At 41.2% G+C, this 20645-nt stretch overlaps 1 protein-coding gene across 2 annotated transcripts in view; it reads left to right on the forward strand.

Moving 5' to 3' along the window:
• The window catches only part of PRKG1 (protein kinase cGMP-dependent 1), an 893233-nt gene that overhangs the window by 329789 nt on the left and 542799 nt on the right, over positions 1–20645 (forward strand). For both annotated transcript variants that reach the window (XM_026650906.2, XM_026650905.2), the window contains exon 3: positions 20291–20404. In XM_026650906.2, coding sequence (XP_026506691.1) covers positions 20291–20404 — 114 coding nt within the window. The remainder of the gene's footprint in view (positions 1–20290; positions 20405–20645) is intronic.

The raw sequence follows: 20645 nt of genomic DNA on the forward strand, positions 1-20645 counted from the left end.
GCAGCTATGAGAGAGAGAGTCCCATTTAAAAATGGCCTAGATAATCCAGTAATCTTTTATTTAGTCTGTGTGTTTACTGTAACACTTACAACAATTAGATCATTTATTTTTGTCATTCTTTTACTGTATTTTCTTCTACAAAATCAGTTTGTGGGGGAGATATGCAGAATTCAAAACAGAAATGAACATACTGAGATAAAGAGGAAGGGGAAGACTGCATGAAAAGGCTGACATCATTTTGACATAAGTAGAGCGCACTTTAAATAACACAATCGGACAGAAAGCCTCCTGTGGAATGGACTGTCTTCTGACCATTTGACAGAAACAAAATATTTTGACTAGTGTAGCATGGTTTATCAGGGTGTGTGTGGCAGTGGGTAGTTGGTACAGTGGATATTGTATGCACATATGACATTTCTAGTGAATTAGGTGAAAACAAATCTTTAAACAAATCTTTAAAAAATAAACAATTTAAATGAGATGTTGCATGAACTCCTACCATCTGTGCTGCATCAGTAGGGTAAGCAGAGCTGTTGTAGGTTATATTCTTTTTCTATTTGCATTCTTTTGGATGTTTTTAAATTAATTGTTCTGTTTTGATCACAAAGCTGTGGTGAAGCTGCCCCTAAGACCATTTTCTACACTACAGAGCCTAATTGAGCATAATTTCAATTTTTTCATATTTTAGATTCACCTAATTTATTAGCTAAATGGATCTTGGTGGTGTTTTACAATTTAAATTATATGTACACACAGCAAAGCAGAAAATCAGTTATTGGCAAGATCTAGTTTTATTGTCACCATTATTTGTTCGCCAGTCTGGGATGACCGTACAAATCACCAGTGCTGTACCTATCTCAGCTCAGTATTGTCTCTTCTTTTCAAAGAAGGAAAAAAGATGCCTGATTGTACAGCATTCAGGAATATTTTCCTCTTTAGATGGAAACATATAATTTCAATTAACATTGCCTAACGTGGAGTTTGATCACGACACCAAGAAAAGTATGGCAATGATAAAGCAAACGTGGTCATTCCATTGACTCCCAGTCAGGTTTCACTGCCATTTTAAGACACTCGTACTATTCTTGAAGCCATTAATATATTAGGTTCCAGCTAATTAGAAACTGTGTCACCATCTACGATCCTCCAAGACAATTATGATTATTTGGGACAATGCAGTTAACAAAGCATCTGAGAGCCAGAGCCAAAGCCTTCTCAGTTAAGGGGATCCATGTTTGAAACAAAACTCCAGGGAAGTTGAGGTGAATCCAGAATCTGACTACCTTAGGAAGTGTTGCAGAACCTTCTATTTGATAAAGCTTTACACCATAACCAGAATGACATTCACAATGTCAAATGCTGTCTCTCTTCTCTTCTCCTTCTCCTCCCACTCAATAAAAAACACAAAAACCTAACTAAAGCAAAGTTTTCCATCACCTGAAAAAAGAGAAGAGCCAGAGACTCCATGAAAGGGCTTTGCTATTGCCAATCTATTTTATATGAAAAGTGCTCAGATTACTGCAGTGTTGTGTGGCAGTACAAACCCCTAAGATTGATAGATAAGGCACAGTTTTGATAATAACTAGAGCTAAGTAAAATAAGCTCAGCTTGAAATTCAACCCATTTTCAAGTTAGCAATATGTCTGCAAAAATGCAATGTTCCTTTTTTGTGTCAATTAAAATGTCACTTGCTTTGTTCATTGTTTGTGAGTGGAAATTACACTTCAGATTTTCAAATTTCAGGCTGGATTGATTGGCTTCATTACTTGGTCACAGAATCTCATGGTATTTCTTCCAGTTTCCTGATTGGCTAGATCCACTCCATATGTTCAGAATATATTTTTCTCAGTGGAAGATTGTGCCAACCAGAAAAAAAGAATCACAAGTGGATCAAATTAATTCTCTTATTTATACCTGTACTAATCCATTTACTTTTTAGCAGATGAATTTGGCCTATATTCTGTTTCTCTAGTATTTAACATTTCAAATTCTTTAATAACTATACAGCTTGGGAACTGACTACTTTTTCCAGTATATGAAATTCTAATTAAACTGCACATTTATTATATCATATTAGTGGAACAACCCCTGCAAATCTCTTTATTTGCTGTGGTATCAGAGCACCAGTATATTTGTCTGTTTATTGATTCCTGCTCTCCCGTAGGCTATTGTCCTGTCGATCCTTCACTTACGCACTCTGGGAACAGATTCTTTGCACTATTGGCATTAAGCCTCATGTTTATTAGTATATTGCTCTGTAAGGGAACACATGCCCCAGAAAAGAATTGGAATTATGTTCTGAACCAGAGGCATTCCTGGCAAAATGAAAAGGCTCGGGAGATGCCACAGCAGAGTGGGTTCTACATTCACAAAATCAGCCTCTTCTCCAAACAGATACTACTAGAAAAGAATTGTAGTGGGATGCTGAGGACCAAGCTTGGAAGCTAGTTAAATAGCTTCTTAAGCACTGGCTTCTCTCAAACCAGACCATTTTGCCTCTAGATCTGTGGGAGTCGATACCCAAAAATCTAGGTCCAATTTTCCAAACCCAACAAGGAGGTCCCTTTTGTCAAGGAAGCACTTTCCAGAGACAGACCGGGGTTCAGGTTGCCCAGGGGAGAAATGAGGTGGAGGGAGGCAGTGTCTGCTGTTGCTGCTAAATTTGGAAAGGAGGATTCTTCTTGTGTCTGGAAATAGATGAACATGCTGCCATGGAGTCCATCAGGAGGAACAGCAGGAGGCAACTGAGGATTGGAAAACCAATATTAATTGCTAAGAGATGGCAACAGATGGAGGTCAATCCACCTTATCCCAGTGCACTGCCAATGACAGCACCTCTAGTTTTCAGGAAGCAGAGCAGCAGCTCCAGCAGCAAGATGTGCACTGAAGTGTTGTTCTCACTTTTACATTTGCTATGTTTTCAGAAGTGTTGTGATGCTAGTTGGCATACCTCTCCACTTGATAACACCCAAATGTGGAATGCAATGTGTGACCCAGAATGAAGGACACAAATATTTTATTCATGCAGGAAGCTTAAAATGACGTGGGGATTCCTTTCATTAGCATTACTGATTGTTTTTTATAATCTTAATTTCATGATTCTTTATTTCTTATGTAAATTTTCAACAATATAAATGAGGAGACACCAAATCTGGGTGGAGTGCAGTAACTTTGGGACTAAAGTGAGAGACATTACTCAAACTGAGGTAGGCATGCTAATTGGGAGCAGTATGGAAAGACGAAACATGATAGTCTGTTGTCCTGTAACAGAATGTAGTGTATAGATCAGATTCAATGCTGCTTAAATTAATACCAGAGGAATTCTGCTCTTTGGGACAATGATAGTGTTCCACATGATGTTACTGCAGCAACTAAGCTCCATATGCATGTACATATACAGTACCTTCTTATCTAAATTATGCCTGCTCTTTTGATCCTACTGCTGGTGGTGTTTGATGCAGTGTGATGCTCTTGCTGTCTGTGCCCTTCCTGCTTTGCCTAAATTCAATCATTCTCACTTTGTTCTTTTTGTTTAATGCCAAACTGACAAAAATGCTGATACTTGACTTACCAGTGTTCTCTTTTGTTGAGAATATATGTGAAAAAGGCAATTCATCTTACAGCTACAACATGCAAGGGGCCAGATCCAACCGAGCAATATTGAGGATGTGGCCCATTCACTATGACCAGATCACTGATAACAGAGCAGCAAGAGCAGAATTTCTCTCATATTATGTGCAAGGGATATAAACAAAGGGTAGAACAGAAGCAGTGCAGTGCAAGGTCCACGAATTGGAACATGTTTGGAACAGGATAATGGTTAATGTGACTGTTGACACTGAACTCATGGACAGGATCTATTTTTAGGTTAAAAAAGCAAAAACCCATTGTAGTGATAGTATTTAGGTCCTCAGTAAGTGGTAATGTTGGAATTTTAGTGGCAGAATGCCCCTGGTTAGTTTTGATACCACATAGTATTGAAATGTATGAGTGTATAATGTTTGTTATGACCCAAGTATAATAAGACCATTTACTGTATCTTGTCATTTTTTTATTATATTATGTTTCTACATTTGCTTTACACTTAAGGTTTTTTTTAGTTGGAGTTGTGGATCCCTTCTGAATCAGTACATTTATTAAGCTTTATGTTGTTTCTGACCTCTTCCCTATCATAGCCTGGGATCTAGTTTTTCCTGGGCAAAGGCTTGTGATAAAATCTGTCCTGTCCTCTAAAAGAATTTTGGGGGAACCCAGGTCATAATTGAGGGAAGGAGTGTTGAGTGGTTAGAGCACAGAATTGCCCAACAAGAGGCTGGAGAACTAGTGGTGGCTCTGCTAGTAGCTTGCATGTCTTTGGACGTTACATTAACATCTGTGTGCCTCCATTTTCTCACCTATTGTAAATGGAGAGGATAGCACCATCCTACTCAATAGGTCTGTGAAGACTAATGTTTGTAAAGCTCTTGAAGACTCTCAGGTAAAGGTGCTATCAAAACACAGAGTATTACTTATATTATTAATAGTTCACAAAGGTGCTAATATTCACTGGTAAAATTGTAGTTCCCAGAAATAAAAGAAGGCATCTGAAATGAAAATGCTGAGTTCAGAAAGGCAAAATCGGTAAAATGTCTTAAATACAGTAGCTGCAAAATATATATGTGCTAGTTTGTTCTTTCTCATTATTCCATACTGTAGATGCGGATTGTACAAAATCTTCTTTCCTAACACAGAGCCCATTCTTCTATTCAAGTCAATGGAAGCTTGGCTGTTGGTTTCAGTGCTTGAACCCATGTCATTACATGGATAGTGTACTGCCAAGATTCTTTCTAACTTATTCCTTTTAAAGAGCCTAGTCCTGCTAAATTCTTCCTACTCCATCCATTTTGTTAGATGCTCAGGAGGCTGGCTCCGCACCTCTAAAATCAAGCTCATATTAGTGGCAGTGAAAAATAAGGTTTTGGTGTTAATTGATTATGAATTGAGCTTGTCAGGAAAAAAAATTGTGCTTACAGTAGAACCTCAGAGTTACGGACACCTCAGGAGTGGAGATGAAAATCTCTGAAATGTTTGTAACTCTGAACAAGACATTATGGGATGCTCCTCAAGGAGGACTGCTTGGAGTGGGGGCTCACATCTGTGCCTGCAAACTTCAGCGTCTTCACATCCTACCTGTAAGTGGCTGCCCGGTGAGTGGCGGTGTGCACAGGCAGCTGGTTCTAGCCCCTGGCTATAAGGGTGATGAGTGAGGCGCCCTGGGTCATCGCAGTGTCAGAGGTCATGTGGTGCAGGCTGTGGGCCTTTAAAACTGAGCTGCTCCTCCAGAGCACAGTGTACAGGCAGGAGTTTGGGTGCCAGCTCCAGCAGCAAACACTCCGGGCCAGGTTCCAGCAGGAGCTCGGGAAGTTTCTTTCCCAGAGGGGGAGGAGGGAATTGCGGCTGTGGCTTACAGGAAAGCTTCAGACCCCAGCATTACTCCTGCTCTGCCTGCTGGGGAGCTCACAGCTGTGCCTGTGAAACTCTGTGTCTTCACCTCCTACCTGTAAGTGGCTGCCCCCCGTGTGGTGAGTAAGGGGTGGGGACAGGCAGCCCAGATGTGCCTACCTTTAAGATGCAATATAGGCAGAGTACAGTATTTGCTGGGGGGAGTGGTGGGGCGGGGGGTTGTTTGGTTTCCACTGCTACCTGATTGTTTACTTCTGGTTCCATGTGGTGTCCGGTTGACCAGTCAGTCCATAACTCTGGTGTTTGTATTTTTGAGGTTCTACTGTATTTCCAAGGAAAGTGTGAGACATTTTTGTAATAATAGGTGACATACAAAAACTGTGTGTGTTAATATCAATGTAAATTAAATATAAAAACACTGAAACCCAAAGGCCAGTTTCATCAAAATGATAATGGCTAGAAAACTTTGTGTGAACTAATGAACAGATGGGATTCTCACTTGTTACAATTCAAATAATAAATTTTAATATATTTATAGAAAACAAACACTTTAAAGATAACTGTCACATGTAAATTTGGGAGATGCAAATGTCCTTCTGGTTGTTGTATCACAAGAAGTCCCCCACAACTTCTTGCTAGTCAGCATTTTGGATTCATTCCTTAGGTGAAATATGTCCTATGCTCATTTTTCATTGTTAATAAAACCAACAACTTTAGTTTGCATTTAAGAACATAAGAACAGCCATGCTGGGTCCATCTAGCTCATTATGCTGTCTTCCAACAGTGGCCAATACCAGGTGCATCAGAGGGAATGAACAGAACAGATAATCATAAAGTGATCCAAATGGGCAGGGAATCAAAACCATGCTCTGAAGTGTCCCTAGCCTCTGTTTGCCAGAAACTGGGAATGGGCGACACTGGATGGATAACTTGATGATTTAAATGTTGTTGAGTTGGTGGTGTTTTTTTTTTTAACAAATTAAAATTGTAACCTGTTAGAGATCCACAAAACCAGTCTGAGAACATCCAAAACACTGGCAATTGATTAGCGGTTTCCATGGGCACATACAAAAACCTGGATTTTGTCCCTCAAATGTGCCAATCTTTACAACCACTGCACCTTTTAAATTCTGTATTTATCTATGTATCTGCTGGTTATATAAAAAAAAAATCAGTGTCAGTCTTTCAGTGAGTAGCCAAACTCAAAGCCTATTTCCTATTGTTAAAATTCTCATTTGTTGTTTTTTCACTTTTGAATAGAGCTGTGTGAAATTTTCTTAAGTCACTGGCTTTTTATTTTGTTATGAACCTGAACCTGTTTTGAGCAAGTTGCTGCCTTCCCAGAGATTTCAGGAAGCCTTTGATTTTTATGCTGAACTCTACAGTTTCTACTTGAAACTCATAGTGGAATGTAGTTGGTACAAACCTATACAAAACAAAATAATAGTGCTAAATTTTGTCATTCCCACCACCCATGAAGCAAAATTGGTCAATTTCTCTTGGCTCTGCTTCTGAATTCTAATGTATAAGGCAATTACTCATTCATTACCTCCTCCATTATCCTTTTTTTTTTTTAAAAAAAAATCAGCCCCTAAAAGGCAACTCTCCATCTTGCATATTGATAGAAAAGGCTAATTAAATAACAGAATAGTGAAGATGGTTGTGGGATTCCCAAAAATCAATTGGGGCCATATTGCACCATTAGTTTTTAAACCAGTAGTGCCTTCCAACTAAAGATTTCCAAGTACTTTGCAACAATTATCTAGTAGTCCTCACATTACCCTAAGGTAGAACAGTGGTACCTCTACTTTATAGATGCGGAAACTGAGTTATAAAGAAGTTAAGGTCACAAGGGAACTCTGTGGCAGAGCTCGGAATAGTGTTGTGGCTTGTGACTAACTCTGTCATGTTTTTACCTTATATAATTATTACAGTATATCCTTCCTGGAGAATACACAACATACAAAAAGAGAAAACTGTAAAAATATTAAGGTTGCAAAGGGGTTAAGGCCCCAAACTCCAGCTTGTGCTTGAGTTAGGTGACCCAGGGTCATATGGCTGCATCAGGGAGGCGGAGCCTCCTATGAGATGGGCTGCCTGTTTACACAGAGATGAGACTGGGAGGGAAGAGGATGGTTTTCTTGTGGTAGGGCTAGAGTGATGGCTTGCCAGGACTCAAACTATCCTAGTGGAATGAGAGCGGCGGGGAGCAGAAAGAGCTGAGAAGCATAGTGGACCAGTGAGCACTCAGGTGGAGCCATGATACATGGTTGGGCCAAAAGAAGTGTCTGAGGGCTAAAGGGAGCTTACTGTGCTCAGAGAAGAGCCAAGTGACAGCGGGAATGGGGATGGAAACTGTAACCTTGTCCAGCTAAGCTTGATGTAGAAAAATAGTATGGGAATATGTGCTAAAAGTAATATGTGAAGACTATCTGTGACTTGAATGACTAACAGAGCTGTTTGTGGTGGAACCAAATTTCTTACTACAAGAAGAGGAATGTTGATCAAAACTCCTGGGTCTGTGGGAGTTGTTTGGAGAGTTGTAGTGGAAACTGAGGTGCAGACAGATGATTCAGTGGGTTATGCTGACTCTAGTAAAGTCCCATTCAGAGCTTGAACTCTGCGTAGAATGTTGGAACAATGGTGATGCATATGCTATGTTCTGTAATGATGGAGGGTGTTGGGAATATGCCCCAAACAAACTGTACAATGGATACAGCAAATCAGAGTTAGCAGTTTTCAATAACTTGTAACTTGTCCAAATCTGAACTGGCGCTTATGAAGTCTTGATCCTAGGAGTATCTTCCTGCCAAAATTCAAGGGCCTTTGCAAGTCATAGAGACTTCAAGCTTTTCAAAAAAACTATTTTGATGAAAATGTTAGGCAAGCTCACCCTAGCTTCTGCTACTCCCCCTTTAATAATATGGAGAAACATATTTATAAGTTAGAATCAAACTCATAGTTTTCAAATGGGAAGAGAGAAGTGGAATACACACAGAGAATTCTAAAATGTAAAATAAGAAGGCTAGGTTCTAATCTCTTGATATACCACTGCTACCAAGATCAGAATCTGGATGTATATTTCTAAGTATAAAAAATGGGATTTGACGTTGATTATAAACATAACCTGGTTTGTGAAGCAAGAGATGACATCTTGGACAGTATGACAGAATTTATAGTGCTTTCAAACAATGTAATCTCTTTAACCATTACTACAAAAAATTTGGTGGCTTTATTTTCTCTAAAACCATTTATGAGCTGTAAACAGTCAGGCAAACTCATTCACTTTGTAAATATTTGTCAACATCCTTTCTGCAGAGCACTCTGTGGAAATATCCATGCTGTAGCTCTGCAGAAACCCTGCAAAATCCTCTAATAATCCTGCAAAACTCTGCAAGGCTGTACCAAGTATGTGCTTCAACATTCTGAATTTTTTTGGAGAAGCATTGGAAATTGTGACATCTATTAATTGACCAGGTGGGATAACAGTACAGTAAAAGCTGTGTTATCTGGCACTTTACCACCCGGAAAGCTCTAGAAACCAGCATTTCATATATCCATTAAAAGTCTGGTTGGCGTGGGGCTGGCAGGCTCCCTACCTGGCTCCATGTGGCTCCCCAGAAGTGGCGACATGTCCCTGCTGCTCCTAGGTGGTGGAACAGCCTTGGGGGTTCCATACGCTGCCTCCACCTGCCCTAAGCCGCCTGGCCGCATCTCCGCCTAGGGACATATCTCCAGTTGCAGGGAGCTGCTCAAGGTGAGTACTGGCCAGATCCGGCACCCAAAAACCCCTCTCATGCCCCAACCCCCTAACCTGAGCCTCCTTCCGCACCCCAACTCCCTCCCAGAGCCCGCACCCCAGCCCTGATCCCCATCCCGCATCCAAACTCACTCCCTTCATTGGTAAGTATTACTCTTAGTTAACTATATTTTTGTCTACCCAGCACCCTCCCCTTCTCTCAACATGCCGGATAACAAAGCTTTTACTGTACATTGACTCAAACCACTCCAACAGACTAGAATAAAATACATCTTGGAATAAAGATTTTAATGCAGTTATTAAATGAAAAATTTCCAAAAGCTGTATGCCTAAGGCACAGACAATGAATACCAGGAGAGAAATTCTGGCCCATTTGAAATCAGTGGCAAGACTCCCACACATTTCAGTTAGCCTAAGACTTCACCCTTGGTCTTCTATGCATTCTGATGTACTCTACTATCCATTCTAACATTTCCACTCATTCCTTGTTATTATGTATGTTGATGAACACATTGTTTACTGGGTATTTGGCAATGAATGCTTTACAGGGCATAATCAGTGGCAAGTATTAATATCTGGTTTGAGTATCACAGTATCTTTAGACTTTCATTTCCCTTTTCGCATTTACAGCATTGACATATAATTTATTTCCTGCTGTTATGTTAGGAACTGAAAAATCGTGCACTCCATGTTGTACTGATCCAAAGTAACTGGCAAATAGCTTCCCAAGAGAATTCCATAGAGCCCTCCTATGTGGCTGCTACTGTGTTGTGTGCTGATAACATGGATGATGATGTTTGAGACTGCTGTTGATTATAGATTGGGGTTTCTTTTGTGGTGATGGTGAAAGATTTGGTCTCAATATTGCAGGTTTATTCTACTACCCAGGATTACTTACATGTGTGGGATTGAGGCAGCTTTTTTTGAAGGAAGTGTGAGTCCATCCATAGTAGTTCTACCAGCATTAAGCTGCTGTTCTACAAAAGGGACATATAACATTGTTTTTCTCCTTTGGGCAGGTTGTTTTTAATCTTCTAAAGCTCTGCTCTGCAACCGCTCTTCTCTGCAATGGCAGGCTGGCTTCAGTGCACGATAGCAAATTTAAATGAAATTAGATGTAACTGTTTTTATAATCTAAAGGGAAGACACATAGCAATTTGTTTGAGAAACTGAGACAAATAAAATGTGGATTAGGTGTTGATGCTGCTTTCTGTGGTATTTGCTGTACAATACATGGAGGAGTTATCACAAGGAAAGTCTGCTTTTGTCAATTCATTGCTTTCCTATAAATAAAATATGTGGTAAATGTGAACAGCATGTGTAAGCTTTTTCTGTCTTGGCCTCGGTTTGGATCTTTAATTTCCTTCATTCTACATAATCCTAGATACATAATCTGGCACCATGCCATCATTCATTACTCCTTTTTCTTTCTCCTTTTTGTGCTTCCCTATAGAGAACAGCTGCTTTCAGGAGTCTGTCAGAAGTGCATTAAAAGCAAAGCCAAGCCTCAGGGCTGCTGCACCTTTACATAATGTCTGTTATCAAGAAACAATGATATGCAACAGTTGTTTTGTTTTTCTTAATTCAAATGACTCTAATAACAGAAGCTACCTGTAACAGTTTATCTTTTGCCGCCTATTTAATATATACACTCAATGCTGGTATCTCATTGTTAATACAACCTGCACAAAGCATGTAAAATGCATGATTAAATGAATAACCTGACCCAAATTGTGATTTTTAAGGTGATCGTTTCTATACTTTTTCTCAAATATGAAGCTGAATTTTTCTTTGGGCTTGTTTACGCTGTCTGTCAGTGCATGGGAAGCCAGGGAGTAAACGTACAGCACTCTACCTTTTGCTGCACAGTAACTGCCTGCATGTACCCTGCTACCATGCATTAGAAGTTTTGTAGTTCTCTTTGACATATTGCCATTTCAAACAGTTGATGGAGATAAGCTGTTTCTTGCAACATGTGTTTTAGTTTTACATCTTGTAGTTTATTTGAATAGCACAGAAGTAAATATGCTCTGAGATTTCGATACGAGTTCCACCTTATCAATTGCACAGTAGTGGAACCGCAAGACTGATTTGTAGCTTAAGGATTTATTAAATAAATATACACAAAGGAACTACGTGCGCCTATCTTATGCTCAAACACTTTAAGAATAGATGTGTTTTATACAGTTTTCAAAGCATCATGAAGGGCATGCTGGTTTTTCATTAAACACAGCCTCCATTGTATTCAACTGTGGACCAGAAGTTGATATATTCAAGTTGTGTGTGCGTGTGATCAACGCACAAATCTGGGCACACATGACTGTGAATATGCTTGTTTGAGATGGCCATTTGACTCGTATGTGACCCAGTGGAGACCAATGATTTAATGTAAGCAATAAAGTGTTACATTCATGTGAAGTCAAAATTGGCAGAGGTGCTCAGCTGATTATATCTCGTTTGTTTGTGTATTGTTACTGTTTGAGTACAGTCAAACATGAATTCTAAATACTAAACTTAGGTACAACAAAAAACAAAACAATTCAGTAGGGTACTTAAGCAAGTGCCTAACTTTAAACATGTGAGTGGTTCCATTGATGTCAATGAGATTACTCTCATGATTTAAATTAGGCATGGGCTAACTGTATCACTGCCTTGGAAAATGTCCATCTACTGTACGTAATACAGAAATAATTTGAAATAATAGAAATAAAAAAGCATTTATTCTCACATAAAAAAGCTTTGCTTTAAAAACATAGGATGGAAATTACATTTAATTGGAATCCAACTAATACAGCAATTATCCAAAATAACGTTTTTTTGTACAAAAATTGTACACCTTTAAAAATCACCCAAACATTAAAATCTGAAAAAGAACAGATTCCCCCTTCATTGCTCACTATAAACCTCATTCAATTTATACTGTGCAGTCCAACTTAACATTAATTCCTGCACGCACACATTTTATTCCATAATAGAAATATTTGGTTGATGTTTACTGTTGAATTATTTGTTAAATATCTAGAAAGAAAATGGTATATTAAGTTATGTCAGAGTTCTATATGTTTTCTTGTAGAGTGATATGTTGATAGAACAGAATAATAATATGGATAGTATTGGAATGATTGTTGTGCTTGTTCTGAAATGTATTTATTATAGTGTGGTTTAGGTTTATGTAAATGTATGTAGACTTTGTGATCTTTAAGTAGATGCAGCCATCTATTCCATTTATGTGCCAGTGCACAGAGCTCACTGGAGTTGCCTAGCAATATCCCTATAAGGGCGGTACCGCCCCGACCCCCTCATTTCTTTCTCACCGCCCATGGCTAGAGTTCTCACTCTGTGTGGTGTTTTTACCTCACACTTTCGGTCTGTTTTCTGAGAATTTTTTTTTCTCGTGTATGTAGTACTTAGTACCTTATGTAAAATTTAGTGTTTAATATAGTATTAGAATAATTGGCTTTCCTATGTGATGCCCTCACCAGGGTTCAAGCATTGTGCATTGGGGGAGGGGGAGGGCAATCCCCACCAGTGATCCCCACATGAGGTGCTTCTCGTCTCAGTGAAGAATGCAATAAAGCCCTGTGCTCCATCTATAAGTCGTTCCCAAAGAGGACTCGTGGTGAGATACTTGTGGCTGAAGCAGCACATTCCTGAGCAGGCTCTGAGACCTCCTTTGGCACCAAGGCCTTTGATCTTCGGTTGACTTCAAATCCAGCACATGTTGTTGCTCCACATTTAGGCTCTGGTGTTTTCCCCAAAGAAGATGGCGAGAAAGAGGTCCCATAAAACAAATTAGGACCATTTCAGGGCTCAGGAAGATTCCTCCTCATTTACTAAGAGGAGTGCTGACTGGCACAGTACACCCTCTGGCACATAGGATGAAGCAGATCTGTCCAACCACTTCCTGGTATTGTGTGGAAATCAATGAGAGCCCATACTCTCAACTCCATTATCAGCCATGAGGTGTCCATTGAGTCTGGTACCGATTATGCCAGTGCCAATTATTTCCACAGTGACAACTTACCAGGAGGCATCAGACCTGCCTTGAACCTGGGTCTGCAGGGTTCTGAGTGGCCAAGACCTCATTGCATTGCTATGCTTCAGCCCTCCATCTTGCAGCCTGCTGATGCTTGCCTACCTGGGACCTGTGAAGCTCAGCCCAGTTTGAGGGTCTGCAGCTGAAGTAATTTTTGCCAGTCTCAGAGCAGCTGATTGGCCTGCTGGCCCTCCTTAAGCCAGCAGCAGGAAAAGGTAACTGTCTGAATAACTGGCTCCACTCTGTTCTGGACTCTGTGCCCTGCTCTCCTGTTGTGATTTCCTGGCATCTGATTTGTGGTTCTGACCCTTCAGTTTGTCTCCTGACTCTGACCTCCTGCCATCTGACTCCTACTCCTGTCTTGTGATTGCAGACTCTGGCTTTGACTACTAAATCTGGCCACCTACGACCTGGCCGTGACACTTTGCCTCTCAGTCCTGGACTCTTAACTTGTTCAGAAGTTCTCTGATACCATGGCTCCTACCATCTCATCCGCTTTTATACCCTTGGCACCTTCTGGCCTCATCAAAGAGCTGCCAAGCTCAGGGTGCCAGGGGCTCAGATTGTAGAGTTGAGGCCCAAACCATGCCCGGCACCAAAGGCCCCCCTCGATGGTGGTGCATCCTTGAGAATCATCATTATCTTGGCGGCAGATCCCTTCACCAAGTTTGGTACTGCCCTTAGCCTCGGCGCTGGCACATCTTCCAGTACCAGCTGGGAGTCTCATTTAGTATTGCCAGTATTGATCCTTCATTCCTCCTCAACATTGATGCCATCCCTGTTTTGGGCTTCAGATGAGTCTGACCGTTTGTTTGTCCCATCAGGGCTGGTTCCCCCATGGTCAGCAGAGAACCTCCAGGACTCCTCAAGATCCAGGTTAGGGTCATCCTCCCCATTGTTGTCACCCAATAGGCACCAGATATTGCCCTTGGATCACTATCAGTACTGATATTGGCATCTGTGCTCTGGTTGGGACAGGGGCTCTTGGCTCAGTGCCTACTGGCCACAAATGCCTTACCTTTATGCCCAATGGTCTCCTTGGAATCCTTGGGATGCTCCTCAGTCCCTGAGGTCCCACCCTTCAACTTGCTTTAGAGTGAGATCATTGGTCTCAACACTGTCACCCACTTCCAAACCACCTCAGCTGCAAGAGACTGCTGAGCCTGTTCCCTCTGGACCTCCAGGGCTATCCTGACTGGATCCTGTGGTGCAAGAAAAGAACCTATTTTTGGCACAGCAAACTGCATCTTCATCCTCTCCAACTCTACTGGGCCAGTGTCTGTCTTTCTGCTGGTGTCTGAAGACTTTTAAGGGATATCATGACCTCCTGAGGCATCCAGATGGAATTCCTGCCGGAGAATACACATAAGCTGCTGGATAGTCTTCAATAATTATTCAGCTCTGGAGGGAGTAGGCCTCCAAATAAATGAGGGTCTCTTGGAGCCTGGAAAGACCCCCTGGAATACTCCAGCCTCATTGCCAATCACACTGAAGTGTTCAGAGAAGTGGTACTTTGTCCCCATGAAGAGTTTTGAGGATTTCTACTCCCACCCATCCCCTAAATCTCTGGTGGTAACTGCAGAAAATGACAGAGCATGGCAGGGAAGGTATAAATCCACACTTAATGACAAAAAGTCCAAGAGGAAGGACCTGATTTATACCTCCTCTTCCCTGAAGATGAGTTTTGTGAACCAGCAGGTATTGCTCTATAAATAGGACTTTGTTAACTGGGTGACCATATCTAAACTTGTGGATAAGTTGCCAGAAGCCTCAGCAAAGAGTTTAGGTAATTAATTTTACATGGCTTGTATGGTGGCCAAGACCTCATTGCAGTGGGTTCTGGATGTGGCAGATGCCTCAGCCAGAATTAAGAAATTGGCTGTGACCATGAGAAGGACCTCATTGTTGCAGTATTCAGGCATTGCTCCCAAAGTGCAGCAGACAACTGAAGATTTACTTTTTGATGGACGAGTTTTGTTTTCAGAAAAAAAGATGAAACACTGCACTCTTTTAAAGACTCCTGAGCTACTTTGCATTCTTTGGGAGTATATACTCCAGCTGTGAAGAGACACCACTATAGGAGCAACAGCAGCAATACCACTTGCAGCATTTCTTTGGGCAGTTCTCCCTTCCTGTAAGGCAGTGGGACTACTCCAGGAAGGGCCACAGATCCCAGAGGAGAAGGTCCTCTGGTTTTGGGTTTAACCAGCTGGCTTCCCCCCCCCCACACACACACATGCACACCCCATCCCCTGGCCATTCAGCCAGGGCCCATTTTGACTCGTGTCCTGGATAGCTATCCAGGGGTGACCTCTCCTTCTCTGACCTGTTGGGGGACTGGCTGGCTCATTTTTGCTGTGCTTGGGACTCAATTACCAAGAACAACCTGGATCCTAAGCACCACCAGATTGGGTTATGCCATACAGTTCCTTTCCATCCCTCCTCTTAGCCCCACCCCATCCCTCTTCGGGGACCCCTCTTACAAGATTCTGCTCCTCAAGCAGGTTCAGTCTCTAGTGATATTGGGGCTGTACAGAAGGTCCTCCTTCAGCATTGGGAATGGGGGGCCTACTCCTGGTATTTCTTGATCCCGAAGCCCAAGGTAGGGATGAGAACTATCCTTGATCTCTGTGATTTCAACAAATGCATCAGATACATCACCGTAGAAACTATCCTCCCCACCTTTAAATCACAACAACTGGTTTGCTGCCCTGGACCTTCAGGATGCTTATTTCTAAGTAGCAATCCTTCTGCGTTACAGGCAGTTACTCAGGCTTATCATGGCTGGCCAGCACTAGCAGGACAATTCGCTGCCTTTCAGTCTGTCTTGCACCTCCTGGGTTTTTATCAAGTGTATGATTATGATAACAGCGGGGAATTCATATCTTCCCTCATCTGGATGAGAGAAAAGTCCAGAGAATAAGTCCTCTGTCATGTTCACTTCACACTATGCCTACTTGATCATCTAGGGCTAAACAGTGGGAAGTCAGCATTGGTTCCAACTCAAAGAATTGAGTTAATTGTGACCATGCTAAACTTAAGTTCAAGAGCCTTTCTACTGACAGAGCATTCCAGGCGATTTGCCACCTATGTCTGGAGCTGCAGTCTTAACCCTAAACCACAGCTGGGTATGCCTGAAGCTGGTAGGCCATATGGCTGCGTGCACACAAGTAGTCCAATATGCCAGGCAAGCCTGCATCCTCTTCAGATGTGGCTGAAGACAGTCTATCATCTGATTCGTCATCCCTTGGACAGTAGGTCCAACTCCCCCTGCCAGTCCTGGACTCCCTACAGTGACAGACAATTGAGGACAATGTATGCGAGGGCATTCCTTTCAGTCAGTTCCCACCGACCAGGACTATAGTCACTGATGCCTCCTTACTAGGTGGGGGACCGAATCTGGGATCTCTGACAGTTCAAGGCCTGTGGTCAGAACCGGTCTTTGAGCTACTTGCCATCTAGAATACCTGTCAGATCTTTGATCACTGCAGGAATTTAGTTTTCATACTCTTCGACAATACCACTGTAGTGTATTATATGAACAGACTAGGGGGAGCAGACTCCAATGTGCTGCATCAAGAGGCAATCAGGACTGTCTTCCTTGCTTCAGGGAAAACATTATCTCTTGGCTAATCACTTACTGGGGATTTGGAATCACCTGGAGGTTCACCTCAGCAGAAATTTCTACCTGAATCAATAGTGGTCTCTGAAGCCCTGTGTCCTGCGGACCATTTTCACAGTTTGGGGAATCCTGATGATTGACTTGTTTCCCATGAGAGATGACAGTTTTTTGGCTGATGCTTTTTATTTGAGCTGAGAATCAGCACTACTGTTTGGTTTCCCCTCCCATTCTGATCATCCCACTGGCATTTCTCAAGCTGAACTTGGACCATGTCAAGCTCTTTTTCATTGCCTGAGCCATGATGGAGCAACATTGGTTCTCCAACTCCTCATGTTATTGATTCAGCTCCTATATCCTTTCCTCTTTTATCCCGACTTCCTGACTCACTATCACAGTCAGGTTTTGCATTCAGCTCTCTGTAATCTCACAGTGTAGAAGCTGCATGGTTAGATGAGGAAGAGCTTCTGAACATCGTTTCAATCTGGCAAATCTTGCTTAATAATAGGGTGCTCTCGAACACAGCAGCCTATTCAGCCAAGCGGAAGTGGTTCTCAATATGGTTGTTAGCCCAGGGAGTCCAACCAAAGCCAGCTTGCATCCAGGACATTTTGGACTACCTGTTACATCTGTAGGCTTCTGGTCTTGTTCTTAGTTCATTGAAAGTCTGCCTGGAGATCATTTTGATGTTTCCTCTGCCCATCCATGGGAAGTCAGTTTTTTCAAACTGCACTACAGTGAGGTTTTTGAAAGGAGTCACTTGTCTCCATCCACCAGTTAGAGATGGTTCTTTTGTGGGACCTTAATATTGTCTTAGCGGCTCTTATAGGACCTCTGTTTGAGCCTCTGACAACTTCTTCTGTCTACCTTCTGTGTCAGAAAACTACCTTCCTTGTGGTAATGTTTACAAAGAGAGAGGTTGAGTCACAGGCTTTGATGGCGGAGCCTTCTTGCATGCAATTTTCTATCAACAAAGTAACCCCACAGTGACACCCTGGATGGTTTCCCAGTTTCACTTGAACCAAACTATATTTACCAGTGTTCTTCCCTAAGCAGCATTCAACTCTAGAGGAACACATCTTCACACATTGGATGTCAGGCAATGTGTTTTTTACCTGGATAGGAACAAACCTTTCCTCTTCTCATCTCGTTAGTCTGCAAAGACTGATTGACCCTTCATTCAGTCTGCGTATGAAACAAAAACTATCTCTAGATGGATAATTTCCTCTCATGACAGTATATGAAGTAGCTCAGGCTATGCTTCCTCAATGGCTGCATCTACTTGAAGAAGAAAAGTGTTACTTACCTGTAACTGTTGTTCTTCAAGATGTGATGTAGACGTGTATTCCACAACCCACCCTCAGTCCCCTCCGCATCAGAGTCAGGACTTTGTTTGGTGCGAAGAAACTCGGGGTCAGGGTGGCACTGCCTTTCCATGGCCAGGGGAAGTCTAGGGCTGCAGGGTGTGAATGCCACCCCTAGAGGTACTGCTCTGCAAAGTTCTGTGACTCCAGTGTGCTAGGCATGCACACACCTAAGTAGAATACATGTCTGCATCACATCTTGAAGAACAACCGTTACAGGCAGGTAATTTTTTAACATTAATTATATTGTGTAGCGACTAGCATAGGTGTTTGTAGTGAGGTAATATTTGGATTTTTTGATTATGAAGTGAAATTTTATAATCTCTTACATCTAACTTATTTTTGAGTTGCTATTTTTTTCCGGTAACTTTAGGTGACAAAATTAAAGATGGGCAGTGTAGATTTTTGTGAAGTGATTCATAGATTTTAAGGTGAGAAGGGACCATCTAGTCTGACCTTCTGCAAAACACAGGCCAGAGAATTTCATTCAGTAATTCATGAGTGATGAAGGGTTGTATGGCAATAAGGAATTGGCTATTCATTCATAGAGTTTAAGGCCAGAAGGGACCACTAGATCATCTAGACTGACCTCCTCTCTCTCTCTCTATATATATATAATCTATCTATCACAGGCCACCAACACCACCCAGCGTCTGAGCACTTAACCCAACAACAAAAATTAGACCAAAGTATTATGACCTATAGAAGACTAGACTATCTTGTGCCACAGGCAGAGAATAGGAGGGAGCAAGGTGCACCAATGTCTGAGGCCCCCGCAAAGGCAGGGAGATGATTAAGTGAACTAACCACAAAATCTGGGCAATAATCATTTCCTGATTATTTTTTTAAAGGTTTAGAAGTTTTGTAAACTGTATAATATTTTTACAAGGGTACTATATATGGATTCCCATAAAATTCACGTGCAAACTTAACTGTGTTTTAATAGCTGGTTTTGCTCCTCCCACAGGTGGGGGGAATGGGCTGTACTTCTCATATAAATAATAGTTCATGATGCCACTTATGCCTGTTGCACCAGAATTTTCATGATGCATATGAAATTTCACTAATTCTTGCAGCAGACATTCTGTAGAAAGGTTTTTGCCTATGGAATTGGGGGGAAGAAAGCTACATTTGTAGAACCCTATTCCAGAAAGAGATCAATAGTTAAGGTGTGGGGGGATGGGGAGGATGGTTGGGTTTTTTCGTTGGTTGGGTCTTTTTTTCTTCATTATTCACTGGTGTTTTGTTTTCCTTTCTTGTGATCTTTTGTCTCACTATAAATGGCAACACTGGGCATAATAACCATGCATTCCCCCCACATTTTACTATACTTACTTTTCATGTTGTCCCTTATGAATCATACTTCAACACTATTTTTAAATCAGTATGCTTATAGTAGGTGGTGTGGCTGTTTCTTTCCATTTTCCTCCTCTGGCAGTCTTTTGTCTGAAGTTGGTTGAAGAATATAAATTGGCACTGACCTCCTTTCTATCTCTGCAGCCCTTGCTTTTAAATACCCTGTATAGTCCTACTATATGTGTACTGTTGGTAAGCAGATAAAGCAGACTTGCCTGAGAAAGAAAAGATACTCTAAGATGTGAATTAAATAATGGCCATGAGTCAAAGTAATTTTTCTTTTGATAATAGCTGCCTTATTCATGGATGAATGTTTCCAAGGATTACTTTTTCTGTTAAAAAAGAGCAGAATTAGTTAACACGTTTTTCATGTGTGATGTTAAACCTGAATCTCCTGATTTTTAATACAAAACATCTGAGAGAATTTCACTTGAAAGTCTTAAGTAAAATAAACTACATGTTGTTCTAGTGTGCCATTAAGCTTTTGTCTCCATTAAGAAACTTCAATAATCAATACCTCTTTATAAGCATTATTTATAAAATAATTGTTTCCAAGGTTTATGATGATATAATTCCCTTTCTGGAACATACTTTTAAATTAGTTTTAGAATTAAAGGGTACTGGTACTCTCAATACATTATATCTAGAACAAATTTTCAGAACATAGCTGAGAAAGAAGCTTGCAACTTAAAATGGTATTTTTCCCCCCACAGATGGAAAGGTTGAAGTGACAAAAGAAGGTGTGAAACTGTGTACCATGGGACCTGGCAAAGTATTTGGGGAGCTAGCCATCCTTTACAATTGCACCCGGACAGCAACCGTCAAAAGTAAGACAATTTTAGAATTTAAAAGCTTCAAAATATTTACGCAGCTATTAATGCTTGGCTTGATTGCACTTAGGTCAGTTCTCAGTTTCATAGGGGGTTCTTGATTGAAAAACATTATTAAAATATTTCAGATTTATTAATTCAGTTGCCTTTTTCCAAATTGGTTTTGGATATTGTAGCATGGATATGTTGTACTCTGGAATGTGTTTCATTCTTTGCATTTCAGCAGAGTTGACGTTTT

This window comes from Terrapene carolina, unplaced genomic scaffold, assembly GCF_002925995.2.
Source record: "Terrapene carolina triunguis isolate 2854851 unplaced genomic scaffold, T_m_triunguis-2.0 Scaffold95, whole genome shotgun sequence".
Lineage (NCBI taxonomy): Eukaryota > Metazoa > Chordata > Testudines > Emydidae > Terrapene > Terrapene triunguis.